At 41.8% G+C, this 13570-nt stretch overlaps 1 protein-coding gene across 2 annotated transcripts in view; it reads right to left on the bottom strand.

Annotated features, from left to right (window-relative positions):
* The window catches only part of jph3b (junctophilin 3b), a 28517-nt gene extending 14947 nt beyond the window's left edge, over window positions 1–13570 (bottom strand). Inside the window, exons 1-2 of one of the 2 annotated variants that reach the window (XM_061284149.1) lie at window positions 11859–13570; window positions 1253–1800 (exon numbers count right to left, since the gene is read on the bottom strand). In XM_061284149.1, coding sequence (XP_061140133.1) covers window positions 1253–1800; window positions 11859–12240 — 930 coding nt within the window. In that variant the 5' untranslated portion in view covers window positions 12241–13570. The remainder of the gene's footprint in view (window positions 1–1252; window positions 1801–11858) is intronic. The other variant, XM_061284148.1, reaches the window with a different exon arrangement.

Below are 13570 nucleotides of genomic sequence, written 5' to 3'. Positions count from 1 at the left end.
TCTCCTCTTTCCTTTCTTGCTCATCCCTTGTCATTTCTTCTTTATTCAATTAACTGACACACGGGGATCTATCTCTTAACCTGCGTAAATCTGCACATAAGCAGGTTAGACCAGTCCAGCACGAGTAGGTTTGCACAGCTGTGTGCATAAACACAAAGGATTTTCATCCTCCCAATAATATAAATAATAATAATAATATGGTTGATTCATTTACAAAGAATCAGAGAGTTTGTATTTGTAGATGAAATACGTCTAATGTCCGCCACACAGAGCTCAAAATGTGTCTTCCTGTGGATCAGTCAAATTCACCCAAATCACATTCGATCAGCAATGCCAGGATTTAGATGTTGTCTGAGCAAGCGTAAGTTTATCCTGACATTCTGCTACCAAGTTGTCATTCTGCCAGGAGCATCGCCAAGAGCACAACCTTACTGTCCTTGATCACCCAGTTTGGCAGGGACCATGTCCGCTAATGTGGTGTCCACAAAATGACAGCCCTTTATCACTCAACCCTTTTTTTTTTTTTCCCAATAATGATGAATAATTACAATTGATCATTTTATCAATAAACAATAATGTGCTTTACTATTTTTTCTTTTATTTTACCTAATTATTTTTATTTTCATTTTACTTAAAGGGCTTGCTGGGGTTGCCATACTGTAGCTACTTTGGGACCTGTGCAGAAGGAATGAATGAAGGAACGAATGAATGAAAACGTGTGAATCCCAGACACACAAAGTATATTATTTGGCCAAAAAAAGAAGCCCATGGATTTACCATGCATCATTGGCCAGGATATACTATGAAACAAATCACACCCATCAACGGAGAAATTAAGCAGCCAAGAGAATCTTTTGTTCACTGCCAAGTTATAAAAATGAGTCTTTGAGCGAGCAATTCTGTGCTTTGCTGGATCATGAAGTAACATTGCAGCTAATTTTATAATGGTGCTCCAAACTAAATTTCTCTGCTCATGATTTGGCATCTCAGCTGGACAGAGATCTGCAATTTCCAAGGATGACATGGAAGCACTATCATGTCAAAGCTAAAATAAAAACGGGAGCAAAGCACAGTTATCTGAGATTATTAAGAGCTATTCGCATGATCAATGCTACCTTCTGATAACCGGCACATATATTCAACAAAGCCATATCAACAAATCTGCACAATATAATTTGGCGGCATGAAGCGGGACAAAATGCTGCTTCCTCGACTAAAATGTCTTTAAAACTAGATTTATACTTTTCCTCACCACTTTTATTTGGTACCAGTATATAAACTGGAAGACTCCGAGATTCTTCTCGCTGCTTGATGCCATCTCATACCTGATGGTAGAATTGATGTCAGACGCAGTACTCATCCCAGCTTCACTCCTGAACGAGCTCTGTTTAGACCTTTGAGAAGCCAGAGAGCTCCTGGACTCAGACTTCCTCAGCTTCAGCCCGGACAGAATTGACCTCCTGAACAGTCCGCTCTTGTGCTTCCCCTTTAGGAGCTCAGTTTCACTGTGTGCCGTCAGTACGAAGCCCCCTCGAGACACTGCGGGACTACTGCCGCTGCTTCCTGTGCTGCACATGGAGACGCTGGTGGACAAGGTACCAGGAAGAGGTGGAGGAACAGGAACGACTGCGCCGCTCCGGTCAAGTAGAGCTGTACCGTTGCTGTGTTCCGAGCTGGAGCGAAGGGAGTTGATGGATGTACGGAGAGGGGAGCGGATGACGGCCGCCATGCCATACGGGACACTTTGGCGGACACCATAGCCATGCCGCATCCCACCAACCCACTGGCCCTGAAATGTGCCTGGGGAAAGAGAGGAAAAAACATTCAACCCCATCTGATAATAAGTACAGGTGCATGGTTACTATGCTAGGGACATAGCCCAAATTCAGCTGCTCATGGAGGAACATGGGTCAACTAGATGGTACTGGATGACCCTAGCTTGCACACTGGCTAAGAAAAAAGAAATATGATTCATGACGTGTTTGCTTAAAGTGCCAACTACTGTCGATTATTTTGTTGGATCACATGGCCTTACTGTCAAAGAAAGATTAACATGCCCAATGTACTAAAGATTATAAAGACAGGAAACGTGTGAGAATGGAGGAGAAACTGCCGTTATGTGAGAAGCTGTGGAAGCTTATAATAATAAACCTGAACACAAACTTTCACATGTTCATTTCATGAACAGAAACTCATTATCAGGGGTCACCAACCTTTTTGAAGCTGAGAGCAACTTCTTGAGTACCGATTAATGCGAAGGGCTATCATTCTGATATCTCTGAAATTATTTTGCTAAAATTACCCTTAATTTGTATTATTTTGTTATTTAGACCATTTTTTTTGTATTGCAGTTAAACTCCTGCTCTAGATTAAACAGAAAAGACATTTTCTAAACAAAGCCAAATAACACCTCCTGGTGGGATCCTGGTGTTGCTGTCCATAATGGGAAGTGCCCTACTAACTGATACTGCATAACACAGATTCGCTACTGCATGATAGGACTTATATTGCAATGTTGCTGAAAAGTAGGGCAACTGTGTGTGTGTTTCCATTGTTGCACCTCTCTCTCAACCGCACACACACATAAACACTCTCGCTCTCGAACGGAAGTGTGTTCCAATAGAGTACAAGTGATCCATCCCGTCTGTCGTGGTTGTGATGTAACAGGTCTGTGAATCATTCTGTGGCAAACGCACTAAAGCAAACTATATGACCATTTAAGGAATGCAGCTACGCTCCCTTTTTGTGTCGTAAACACACGCAACCATTTCCCTGGTGGTCTTAAGTGGCACTGAAGTGGGAAGTGCTGAATGAAGCCATTTTTATAAACCACTTGTATTGTTGCTTACGTTATTGAACAAAGTCACACAATAACGACGTACAAGGACTGTTAAAAACAAATATATACAGTACAGTGAACTCATTACAGTCCATCCATCACATTCTCACTACCGTATTGGCCTGAATATAAGACGACCCTGATTAGAAGACAACCCCCCTCTTGTCTCAAGACTCAAGTTTGAAAAAAAACTTTTTGAACAACAAATTACATTTTTACGGATAATAATTACAGTACACCTGAAACAAATGATTATAACAATATATTCGAGAGAAAAAGCATGTTATTTTGCCTCATTCAAATCATGCAAAAACTGTCTATCACATCTTAATATCTGAACATTTAAATATGTAAATTAAAGTGCAATCACTTCTGGTTTTTGAAATGGAAATAAACCAATCTATTGTGATAACACAACAAAATTGCAATAACTGCATTAACCATCAAAGTGACGTCTAACTGTAACTGAATAAAATCTGAAACAATCTGAAACAAACAAATCTGAATAAGGAAAAACATTGCAATAAAATATTGCAAACTACTACCGCTAATTTTATTTTTATTCTTTGTGACAGGGGTTCACTTTGGCCTGGGGAGTTAAGTTCAGCATTCACTTTGAAGATATCTGGCGCCATCTAGCGTTGTGAATGGGTATAATGCCCGGGGTATAAACCCCGAATGTAAGACGACTCCCACTTTTTCAGTCTTATTTTAATGTAAAAAACACCGACTTATATTCGGGCCAAAACGGTATAGTGCACACTTTGAAGTAATATTTTGTTTGCTTTGGTACACAATACTGTGTTTTGAGTGTAGGCCTGCCCTTATTTGGGCAGCATCTTCTTAACTTTCTTTCTCTCATACACACACAAAAAGTGCCTATGTCAATAACATCTGGCCAGCACATCTGCTCAGGCCATTGTAATCATTTCAGCACACAGCTGCACCACCGTATGACAAGCAGATCAAAGTACATACAAACACCCATGGAAGAGTGTGACAGGATTAGCATTTTATTAAACACCCGCCACAATACTTGGTTGAAGCGAAGGAGGCTGGGCTTGGCTTTAGATCAATGCTGGAGGCTTCAAAAATACGACTGGCACTCACAAACCATGCCACATCATCTCCATCATCTCACATTCGTCAGAACGAAAAGGAAAACTTTATTAGAACCGTGATTTAGAGCTCTGCTAAAATGCACAAAGTACTTTGTATTTGCACTTGAGATATAGAGCCTTCCGTTTGACCCGTTCAATTATAATTCCATGGGATTAACTGCTCAACTGGCAATAGACAAGATCATCTCATCATTAAACAACTGCCAAGACCAAGTCGAAACTAACTCGCATCTGGGTGTCGAGACTGAATTCCTTTGAGTACTATGAAAAACAAACTGCTATTATATAAGTAACTCAGGGACAAACAAGTGAACTTACTTATTTAAAATTGCATTTACGTAACACGTAATGAGATTCATCATGTTGGTGATGAGTTTATCCACGGATCTCATTTGAGGGATTACAATTGCGGAATTAAATTTCTCGGAAGTAAGGACCTTGGAAAGTGACAAATGGGTGTGAAAGTGAACGGTCCCAATTTGTGTCTTCTAGCGTACTACAATTTTTCTCGGTTGCTTTGGTACTCAGATCAAAATGTGCAAAACGGTAAGTGCATTTCTAAAAAGGATTTGTACAAATGGCAAAACATGATTCCCCGTAAATACCATCTCAATGTATATGGAAAGCAGGAAAAACTGCAGCACGATTGGAAAACAAAACTAATACAAAAAAAAGTAGAAATGTGAACATGGGGCAGCTGCCTTAGGAGAAATTGTACGTGCAACACTGTAGGAATTTACAGGGCAATCTTCTGACTTACTTGGACGACAAATGATCATTCTCATCAGAGCAATTACTTTCACATATTAGCTGTTTCAAAAATCTGGTTGATCACTGATTGACTTTTTTGGTCAGAATATTTTCAGATTTACAAAAGGCTCGTAGAAATGTATAGAAATATACTTGACATATTTTAACAACTTGTTCAACTATTTTAGGACTTGTGCAAAAATGATGCGAGTGAGACCATTCAGCATACATTTTGATCAACATAACTTAAGCAACTCATAAAGTCAAAAAGAGCAGCGACTTGGACATAATCATTTGCATGGTTGTGCCAAAGCTTTTGCAACGCATTTGAGAATCTGCTTTTTGGATGTGCACAAGTGATGTGAAATTTCAACAAGCAGTTTTGATACATTAATTCTGATGTGAGAAATGTACCAAAGCAAGTGAGAAAAACTATGGCTTGACCAACCAACCTTAAAGCAACATCCAGCGTGATGTCTCAGTGAGTAAAATATGCAGGGACACGAGGCTGCGTGTCGCTCTCCATGGTGCTGAAATCTGTACAGGTGCCGTTTGCTGGTGTTGTCCTTTTAAGATTCAACTCAAACAGACCATTTCAAATATAAACTGTGACATGCACATCTTAGATGCATCAGTCAGAGCGAGGTAGAGTGTTTCTTCATTGTCAAGGAGAGATGGATGAGAATTTGTCCTCGTCAATGACCGCATATGCAACAGCTGATGAGCTTTTAGTCGTGTCTCACTATTGACTGTGTAACGTAAAGTTCCCTGTGCATACAGTCGCAACTCACATGCCAAAACGATTTTGCGGCACCTGCCCAGAGGCAAACAGGAAGCACTCGTGAATTATATGGGCCTAGAATTCAGGCCGCGGCAACTGTAGCACGAGGAGCCGTGCAAAAGAGCGCTGACGTGGCGACATCAGAGCTGTGGAAACATTACAGAAGCTGAATTCCTAGTTATTGTCTTAACCAATTTATAAATCCATTCGCTGTCTTTAAGATCCACAAAGTATTCATCATCAATGGATTTAGGTGCCCTGCTGCAAGGCTTTAAGATGCAGCTTTTGCAGACACTGGATGTACGGTACACTTTTTTTTGAAAGACACTCATTATAGTGAGGACACACAAGCAAAACATACTTTTAAATGTAAAGAATTTATGGTGAATAAATCAATTTACATATAGTCCTCCAGGCACCTTGTAAAGGAAGGAAAAGAAAGGGTTGCATCCTCCTACCCCTTTTTTGGTAGCCTGGTGTTCCAGTTCCTGGCTGGAGACAAAGGCAATATATTGTGACCATTTGCCTCAAGGGGAACGTGATCCTATAGAGGCATTTGGTCAATTTGAATATTCAGGCTGTGCCCTTAAAGAGAGGGACACGGGAGAAGCGAGCAGACGTCATGAACTGGGGAGACTTTGTGAGATCAGAATGTCAGTGGAATAAAATCTTGATCTAACCAAGATGGCAGAGAAGTCCTTTTCCGTTACCACCCAGCTTTGCCCGGTGGCCACTCCAACATACCACAGCAGCTTTTTGACAAAAAACATCTGCTCTACATTCAGCTGACAACATCCAAGAATGGCTAGGGAGAAAACATTCAACTAAGAACTGATCAAAATCCTGTTCAGCATGTGTGGAAGGAGGTGAAACAGGCAATATGAAAAAGGGGGTGGAGCACTTTGCTTCTAATGAGTAGGCCTCAGTAACTGAGTTGTTGCAACACGCTAGGCGAGGAAGACAACCGCCTTGAGCCCCCGCAGGAAGGCTGAGATCGGCCCCAATCTTATTTTAAAAAAGTACTGCTTTAATACTACAACAACAGCATGTGACAGTCGTAAAATGCTTAATATCAACAACTCCATTTTAACAGTCATTGCAATGATGCTTTGTCAGTCTTGTTGATAACGTCGCCTGGAGCACATAACTTTCTGGCATGATTTCTCCGCCGCTTCTCCCCAACTATATAAGTACTGAGAGTGGTCCTTTCATTCACACTTGGGGCAATTATGAGTTAGTAATAAAACCACGGTGCATTTAATTACAGTATGCGGTTAGCAATCAAGCTATGCCCACAACATTCGTAAAAAAAATGCATCATGCCTCAAGTGCCTCGCAGAGAGCACAGAGTGAGACGATAGCAAGTCCGCTATGAATTGGGGACTACTAGTGGATAATAGCTGGATGGATGTTGGGTCCATTCACAATCTTGCTCCACACCACGCATACATCCTCACAAAAATAACACGGAAGGGTTTGAATGCTGTTTGTGTTATGTATTTTAAACACAAAAAGGCATTTTAAATGAAATTCACTTATTAGCAAATAATAAAGTTATAATTTCAAATTGCTTAAGATAACTTTGCATGTTCCAGTTTTATTTTTTGGGCGAGGGGTGATTTCCTCTTAAGGTTGTACAACAAAATTTAGCAGAAATTTTGTAAGTGTGAGATAACATGCCGTGCTTTATTATTGCTGCTCTGAGATTGTATTCTTACCGTTTTGTAAGAATGAGAACAGTTAAAGCCAGTGTGGGGAATATTGAGTAAAGGTCTGTAGCATGTGAATCCTGCATGATGTAGTAATCAGCATAACAATATGATTTAAATATCGGAATCACAAAACGTGGTATGTCAAAAATAAACATAGTAGTGAAACAGTGGCAATGGATGTTGTATAAAACAATATTATAAATGTTGAGCAGCGTTTTGGTTGTTGTAGAATTATAAATGTTGGATTAGTAATGTTTGCACGTATGGTCATTGATCAGTTCGATATGTCAAGCGTGTTAATCTGTCACCCATTTCTGATAATCCAGAAAAGAGCCCACACAAAGTGCTTTCTGGGCAAACTCCCCTCAATGGTATGTCCAATTATTACTTAATCAGCACTGATCCTGGGCACATATCCAAAAAAGATTTTGGGAATTTTCGTATGACAGACAGCTCCACTAATCCGCATTTCAAACATCCTAACTCCCTTTTACATAAGAGAGGCATGTGCATATTATTATTATGCTGATACAGTACTGTATGTGTTTTTTTTGTGCAGAATCAGCAGGGAAAGAAGACCCTTTTGGGCTTCATGCTAATCTGGCACTAGGAAGAGACACTGAATCGCACTCTCATATGGCATGTGTGTGTGCGGGTGCGAGAGAGTGAGAGAGAAAGAGCGAGAGAGCGAGAGAGAGAGAGAGCGAGAGAGAGAGAGAAAGCTCAAACAGAGGAGAAACTCATCAAACTAATATAAAAACATACAGGTAGACAGACCGACATAACAGCCAACGCAGCCAGCAAGACCATCAAACAGCAGGTCGGCAAAACGGGCCTGCGGGCGAGCAACTACTGTCAAGCCGGTCCAAAACTAAAGGATTTTGCTTTGACCCTTTTTTCTCCCTTCAATTTTTCAAAATTCCATTTGGGGATTTTTTATCTGTAAAAATGATTCACGATATTATATATGTATTGTAATGTAACATTGTAAATACAAGGACGTAGATGGAAGGAAACATTTTTTATCAAGCTTGTTTAATTATTCGTAAAAGCAAGATTTCTTTGTTGTGTTCACACAAAAAGTGTTTGTGTGCATCCTTGAAGTCTAACAAACGTGTTGACAGCATGTTCCTTCGAAACAGTCAACTCCATGCAATATTTATAAACGTTCTCCCTTTTTGCCAACAAGCAGGCTTCTTGTCACGTTTTCTGTCCTAAATTTTAGGCAGCCGTTCACCAAAGCTCTTCCTTGCTCAGCACGATGCCTCTTAAATTGCGTACAATAACACTCGTGTGTGCAAATGTGTGCATGCTTTATTATATCGGCGCTTGGTGAGTGAGCAACGCTGACATCAACACTTCAGATTAGAAACTATTCTAACGAGTCAGAAACTCTAAAAGTGACACTATTCAGTAGCATGGTGGTGCAGCACGTTCCTTGAGGATTAATGCATTTTAATAGGCTTGGTATAAGGGATGACCTCTAAAATAGCAAACAAAACCTGACTTAAGAGTCTGACTTAAATACTGCATACTGATTCTCTCCCTTTCACATCTTGCTGGGACAAACAGTCACAGTGTACATGGGAAAGAGAGTCACTGAATTCCAAAATGTAAATATTTGCAGTGATGTAACACATGACACGACCACACTGAGTTGCAATGCACAACATGCGCATTAATTCACAGGCAGGCGGTGCCGCTTGTCGGCCGTCTAAATTGAGATGCAGATTTACAGATCACTGATAGCCTTATTATATCAAGATAAGGGCCCCTATTGTGGTAGACTTGTGCACGTATGTACGGCATAAAAACGGCATTTTCAAGTTTAATTTTGGGTAATTTGGTAGACAGCGTTGCACCTCGCTGGGTATTCTGACGAGCCAGCTAAGAGCAGGTCTAAGTTGTGGAGGCAATTTTGGTGGATTTGATCAAGACATATTTTGAGCTTTACCGACGCATGTGGTGGCTGTCTGTCATTGTATGTCATTCATAAAAATGACAAAAGGATGTATTAATCCGTCTCAATCATTGTAGGAATCAGTTCATTCATTTAATTATGACTATTATTATCTTGGGTATATTTTTAAATTAACCTGATCTTGTGAAGACCAATGAAAAACAAGAAAATAATCCCTTAAAGTAACGCCATGGGTCAAGTTATATTGATGTCGAACAAGTTGTTCCGAACAACTGGAAGCCCAACCTTTTATCCATTTGCCACTCCACATTTATGATTATCTTGTTCAGGCTTGTGGTGAACAATAGACTACTTTGAGGCAAAGGTAGACTAGAATGTTTGCCTTTCAATCACAGGCTAACAACTAGCATTATCAGTCCATCTCCAATTCTAAGAAACTCGCCTTATTTGCTAAGTCTGTGTTGTTGTGTTGGGCAGTCAGATACAACTGACTACCGTAATCTCTGGCTGTTACTGCTGCGTAACACACTGACAAATAATCTGTCTATTGCTCTCCTCCTCATTGTGTGTATATACGTGTGTATGTGTGTGTGTGTGTGTGTGTGTGTGGATTGTAATCAGTCAGTTTAGCTCCTCATCTCAGTAAACACCATTAGCCCAGAGGGCCAAGACAGCCAATCAGAGCCTGGTACAGGCCTTCGAGTGGCCAATAGCAGAAAGGTACAGAGTCTCTCGTGACACGCTGACCTGCTGCACATCAGTGTGCGTTGCTATGGAAACCCACTATACTGTATATAGTAGCTCTGTGGAAATGCAGTGGGATGCGGGAAGAAAGAGAAAGGTGGGAGGAGAGCAAACGTAGGAGAGAAGTAAAAAGCCAAACAGAAAGAAGAGGAGAGCTGCTTCATATCAGATGTAGTGGAAGGGGGGGGTCAGTGTAACTGCCCGTTGAGGATCTATGTGCACTCAATGGGATATTTCACTGCACAAGCATAGAATAAATAAGGAGTAATACTTTAGTAAATGTCAAAAGGGCAGGTAAACTAACACCTGCAATGTGTGAATGTAATTGATTTCACATTCAGACACAATTGTAAACAGAAAAAAATAGCAGTTAATATGCATTTGAAAACTGACGGAGAATGAATACTTTACATATTTAAGAGTAAATAATAACCAGAAAAAATAACAATATTGATAGAAAAAATAATCAACTCACATGAATGCATTGTTATAGTTTAACTGTGTCAATGATATCATTTGAAGTAGACTCACAAATTATATTAGCTTCTTTTTTTTTCAGCAAGTGAAACTGGTATTAAATACTTTATTCTGGAAATTATGTGAGATAGGCAGAGTTACATTTCAGATGCAAAGTTTTGCAGTGGTTAACTTCTTTTTATATTTGAATGACGTTTAGCGAATGCTTTTAAAAAGGAGTTGCGTAATGCTCATCTGCGACGTGACCCATCTTCGGATTAATACTTTGGTATTCGACAGTAATGTTAAGACTGAATGTTTTTGAAATCTTGTTAAGGGTGACTAATTTTTACACGTGCATAACCATGAAGAACACTTGTCTGATGCGGTTTTGGTTGAGCTGTCAGCCAAATCGGGGCAATAAAACTGGCCCATGCATAAAAATCTAAATACCGTACGCCATCTATGACAATAGATTTAAAAAATAGTCAAAACGCATTACAGTGATGCAAATCCTCACCCTTTGCATGACTTTGGCCACACCTATTATTCACAACCTCCCTTGTCCTGATAAAAAAGTACTTCCGACGACGATGATCATCCAAACAGGCATGGTTATGCCATGTCTTCATCTAACTGATTCATGCAAACGTACAGCTGTCCATCCAGCTATCCTTTACATTGTCTCCTTCAGCCCATCTGTCTGGCCACACATCAAGGCATCTCTGTCCTGATGAAACCTTTCAAAGTAATCTCGTCTCTAGATATCATCGCAGCGCCCACAATGGAGTGAGGATGCGTGCAAGTGTTTGTGTGTGGGCTAGAGCAGTATTGTCCTGGAACAGCCTGCTGTTCATAGTAGACTTATATAACTAGTCTGCATGCATATTACTTACTGTCAGCGCTTTTGCCTTGGTTGCATTATGTCTTTGTATACGCAATGTGTCCCTGCAAAAAAACATCATTGATAGCAAGCGCATTTACTCAAAAGGGGTTTGATAACGTCAAATGATCACACCCAGTTTTAGGGCCCTATTTTGGTAGACAGGCAGGCGCAGGTACACCGGATGTAAATAAAAATGGCACAGACGTTATTATCGTGTCAGGGCAAGTCTAGTTTACCACATTTGGGAATGTTTGTAATTAGTGTGTCCCTATGAGTGTGAAGATTTCAAACCTCCACTTTGAGACCCGTTTTCAAATGTTTATCTTTTTCCAACTTTGAGAGCTGTTGCCTTATCAGGGTCCAAAACAAGGCCGTATGCTATGTAGCTATGCTATGTGCTTAGTTAATGGCGTACAAGGCCTGTGTCAAAAACAGAGAAAATGAAAAAATGTCTGCAAGATACGGCGAGCCAATAAGACCTCTAGATAACCTCTTCCGTTGTACCTTTCTGTCACCAGCCTCCGTCAAACCTTAATCAGATACCAGACAGTTTACCCATTTGATCCTTTGACAGGCATTCACTAAATTCTCTAAATGTTCTCACCTTCAAACTAAAAGCATGCAATGTAAAAGTCTTTCCCAACTTACCTCCATCGGAGTACGTCTCCGTGCCGTATCCGTCTTGCAGGCCATTGTTCCACGTTCCCTCGTACTTGCCGCTCATCCCGGTGCTCTCCCGAAGGCCGTAGCGCCCCTTGAAACCATGCGTCCATTCCCCCTTGTAGACCCATCTGCCCTTGTTCTCGACGCCCACACCGTGTCTCTTGCCCTGCGCCCACGTGCCCTGGTAAGTGTTCCCGCTGGGCCACGTGTAGACGCCCAGCAGCTCAAAGCCATGGGCCCACGACCCACAGTACTCGCCTTGGCCTTTGGGTCCCGTGCATATCCCGTGACCATGCGCCTTGCCCTCTTCCCACCCGCCGCAGTATGACCCCCCATCGTCAAAGTTGAATCTGCCTCCAGTGGACATGCATGAAACAGGTCTCGGCAATTCACCTGAAGCCTCGACAAAAAGAAAAAGAAAAGAGAGGGAGGACAGGTTGGTGCTCGAGGGATCAGTCCATGGAGTTTAGGTTTGAGGTGGAGGTCGGAGGAGTAGAAGAAGAGGGAGGAGTTGGTGGGTGGGAGGGAGGGAGAGAACTCCCACTCAGTTCAACACAGGCCTCTGTGCTCGGATGCCGTAAGCTTTACAAACTGAGGAAGAAGAAATGAGTTGACCCTGCACGGCGGCGTCAGGGATCTCCTGGTGGATATATCACACCATTCTCCCGCTTGCTTTTTTGGAGCACCAACTCACAACTTGCCGGCTCCTGCCCGATGTGAGGGACGAGGATGGTGGTCCCATTTCTGCCACTGTACGCTGAAAATCAAAGTGTGCAAAAGCTCCAACAGTCCGCCATGGGCATGCCTCCGCGCTCCACGGCACGCATTCGCCTCCGTTCCTGTTTTCAGCTGCCTCCTATGTGACTACGCCGCCGCCTCCTCCGCTTCCACCTCCTTCTCCACCTCTTCTGTGGCGCGTGGAGCACAGAAGTCTCCCCAATGGTAGCTCATCAAACATCCAAGCTTAGGCTTCCACAATCAGGATCAAGGCCCCAACTGCATGTGACATGCTGTCAGATGTATTAAAATAAAAAAACTTTCCTTTCTCAGACATTGAGGTTTATCTTCTTTGACTTTGCTCTTGCTGATCAAGCTTAGTACATAATGTTAAATCACACAACTAAGTCCATCTGTAGCTCACTTTTGGCTTCACACACACACACACATAGTCAGGGAGCACACGCGTACTTAAAAGGCAGGGATAAAAATCAGGGGCAAACATGAATTAATTGCGCTTTGCTGTTTTTTTCCCTCTGCCAGCAAGCAGCAATGCGGTCTCCCCTCTTTCAGATGCGCACACCCACACACACAATAAAAATAAATAAGTGAATAGATGAATATCTCCACCCGTGTTCCTCCTGCGGCTTCGGTCTCAGTCTGTCTGCAGGTCTTTAATCCACTGCGTCCATAAGTGGTTTATCCTCTGCGTGGGTTGCCTTCAGTTTGATGAGATAATATCCATCTATATCATCTTGTTTTGCTCTCTTCGGTGCTCTTCAGCATCCCTCGCTCATCTCCACGTTTCCCCATGGAGAAGCGGCTGACGCATAACCTGCTTGTCTTGCTCCCACAATTTCTCCTTATTCTCTCTCTCTCTCGCTCGCTCTCCCTCTCTCTCCTAGAAAATCTGCTCATTACAGAGGACTGTTCCAATGCAGGCAGCCAACCCCGCTCTCTCCCTCCTCCTCCTGCTCAGA

This window comes from Syngnathus typhle, linkage group LG7 (assembly GCF_033458585.1).
Source record: "Syngnathus typhle isolate RoL2023-S1 ecotype Sweden linkage group LG7, RoL_Styp_1.0, whole genome shotgun sequence".
NCBI classification, from domain to species: domain Eukaryota; kingdom Metazoa; phylum Chordata; class Actinopteri; order Syngnathiformes; family Syngnathidae; genus Syngnathus; species Syngnathus typhle.
This window is presented reverse-complemented; position numbering and strand designations above follow the sequence as displayed.